Source organism: Monopterus albus, unplaced genomic scaffold (genome assembly GCF_001952655.1).
Source record: "Monopterus albus unplaced genomic scaffold, M_albus_1.0 scaffold3760.1, whole genome shotgun sequence".
Lineage (NCBI taxonomy): Eukaryota > Metazoa > Chordata > Actinopteri > Synbranchiformes > Synbranchidae > Monopterus > Monopterus albus.
This window is the reverse complement of record NW_018131628.1, coordinates 1-1,042: the sequence shown is the minus strand read 5'-3', so window position 1 is coordinate 1,042 and position 1,042 is coordinate 1. Positions and strand designations below refer to the sequence as shown.

The 1,042-nt window shown below is 48.8% G+C and overlaps 1 protein-coding gene across 1 annotated transcript; it reads right to left on the bottom strand.

Annotated features, from left to right (window-relative positions):
* Positions 1-6: 6 nt before the first annotated feature.
* LOC109954151 (apoptosis-stimulating of p53 protein 2-like) lies at positions 7-1,011 on the bottom strand. Its single transcript, XM_020589553.1, has 2 exons — positions 766-1,011; positions 7-264 (listed from the first exon to the last, which is right to left on the bottom strand). Exons 1-2 carry the CDS (start codon positions 994-996, stop codon positions 223-225), a joined length of 273 nt encoding a protein of 90 aa, XP_020445209.1. The 5' UTR covers positions 997-1,011; the 3' UTR covers positions 7-222.
* Positions 1,012-1,042: the final 31 nt, after the last annotated feature.

Here is a 1,042-nt window from a genome sequence, read left to right as displayed (position 1 = left end):
GTTCAGTAAAACACAACTACATCTGAAAAACTAGAAGAAAGCAACATTACAAGGTCAAGAATGTTCACATTTTGTATGCAAGGCCTCCTGGAGCCTGAGGGCGGCTCTGCAGCGTGTCTGCCAGCCACAGGAGGCAGTTGGGTCTCTCTTCTTTAACAGCCACCACCTCGTCTGCTCCCTCGCACAAACATTCTGGTCTTTGCAGGATTCATCAGCCGCCTGTTACGCCAGGCTCCTCTGCCGCGGCTTGATCCTCAGATACAGCTGGGAAATAAAGGGGGAAAGAATTTCTCATTAAAACATCATAAGATAAGATCAAAAACTGAAACGTCTTGGATCAGACTGTCAAGTCACAGGATTCTCAGAGCTGCTCTGAACCCCGATTAAAACAGATGAGATTTAGGAACAACTGGAGGAAAGACCAGGGACTCGCGCTGGAAGGGTCGACACTTGCCAGCTAAAACACGGCGCCTCCCCCTCTGTTAAACTTTATTTCTTTAGTTTCTGACACATTTTCTGTAAGCATGAAGACTGTGCCTCCCAAATGACCTCAGGATGATGCTCTGGGTGTCAGTGAAGGATTTAATAACATAAATCTGCAGGAAACACTAAATCCATGTAACCCTCTGCCTGAAATCACAACTTTAAAGCTGCGTTCAGCAAATTCAAACATGCAATTACTAAGAGACTGTGGTCGACTGGTACACAAGGTTTTTGGAGTGCGGCCCTTACCCAGAAATACACCTGGCATAATAACCGACTCACCCCCAGCAGGTTGCGGGGGATGTAGCCCTCTCGGTCGCCACATCTCGCCCACCACCACTCCGTCTCCACCTCGTCCTCCCGCCTCAGCACCGTCATGCAGTCACCCTCGCTGAAGCCGAGCTCGTCGTCATTCTGTGGTTCATAGTCCCACAGGGCGTACACTATACCCCGGTTCATCACGCCCATCTTCTCCTGAACGCCTACCAGTACACAACAAAAGGGAAAAACCATTTAGATCATGTCAACAGATCTTCCTGATGTTACATTAACTTCCCCC

Bases quoted from the DNA above. Each gene is read 5' to 3' on its own strand.
- LOC109954151 (XM_020589553.1), bottom strand. From the start codon at position 996: ATGGTTTTTCCCTTTTGTTGTGTACTGGTAGGCGTTCAGGAGAAGATG. The intron at 265-765 runs GTGAGTCGGTTA...TTTATTTCCCAG, and splicing joins TCCCCCGCAACCTGCTGGGG to CTGTATCTGAGGATCAAGCC.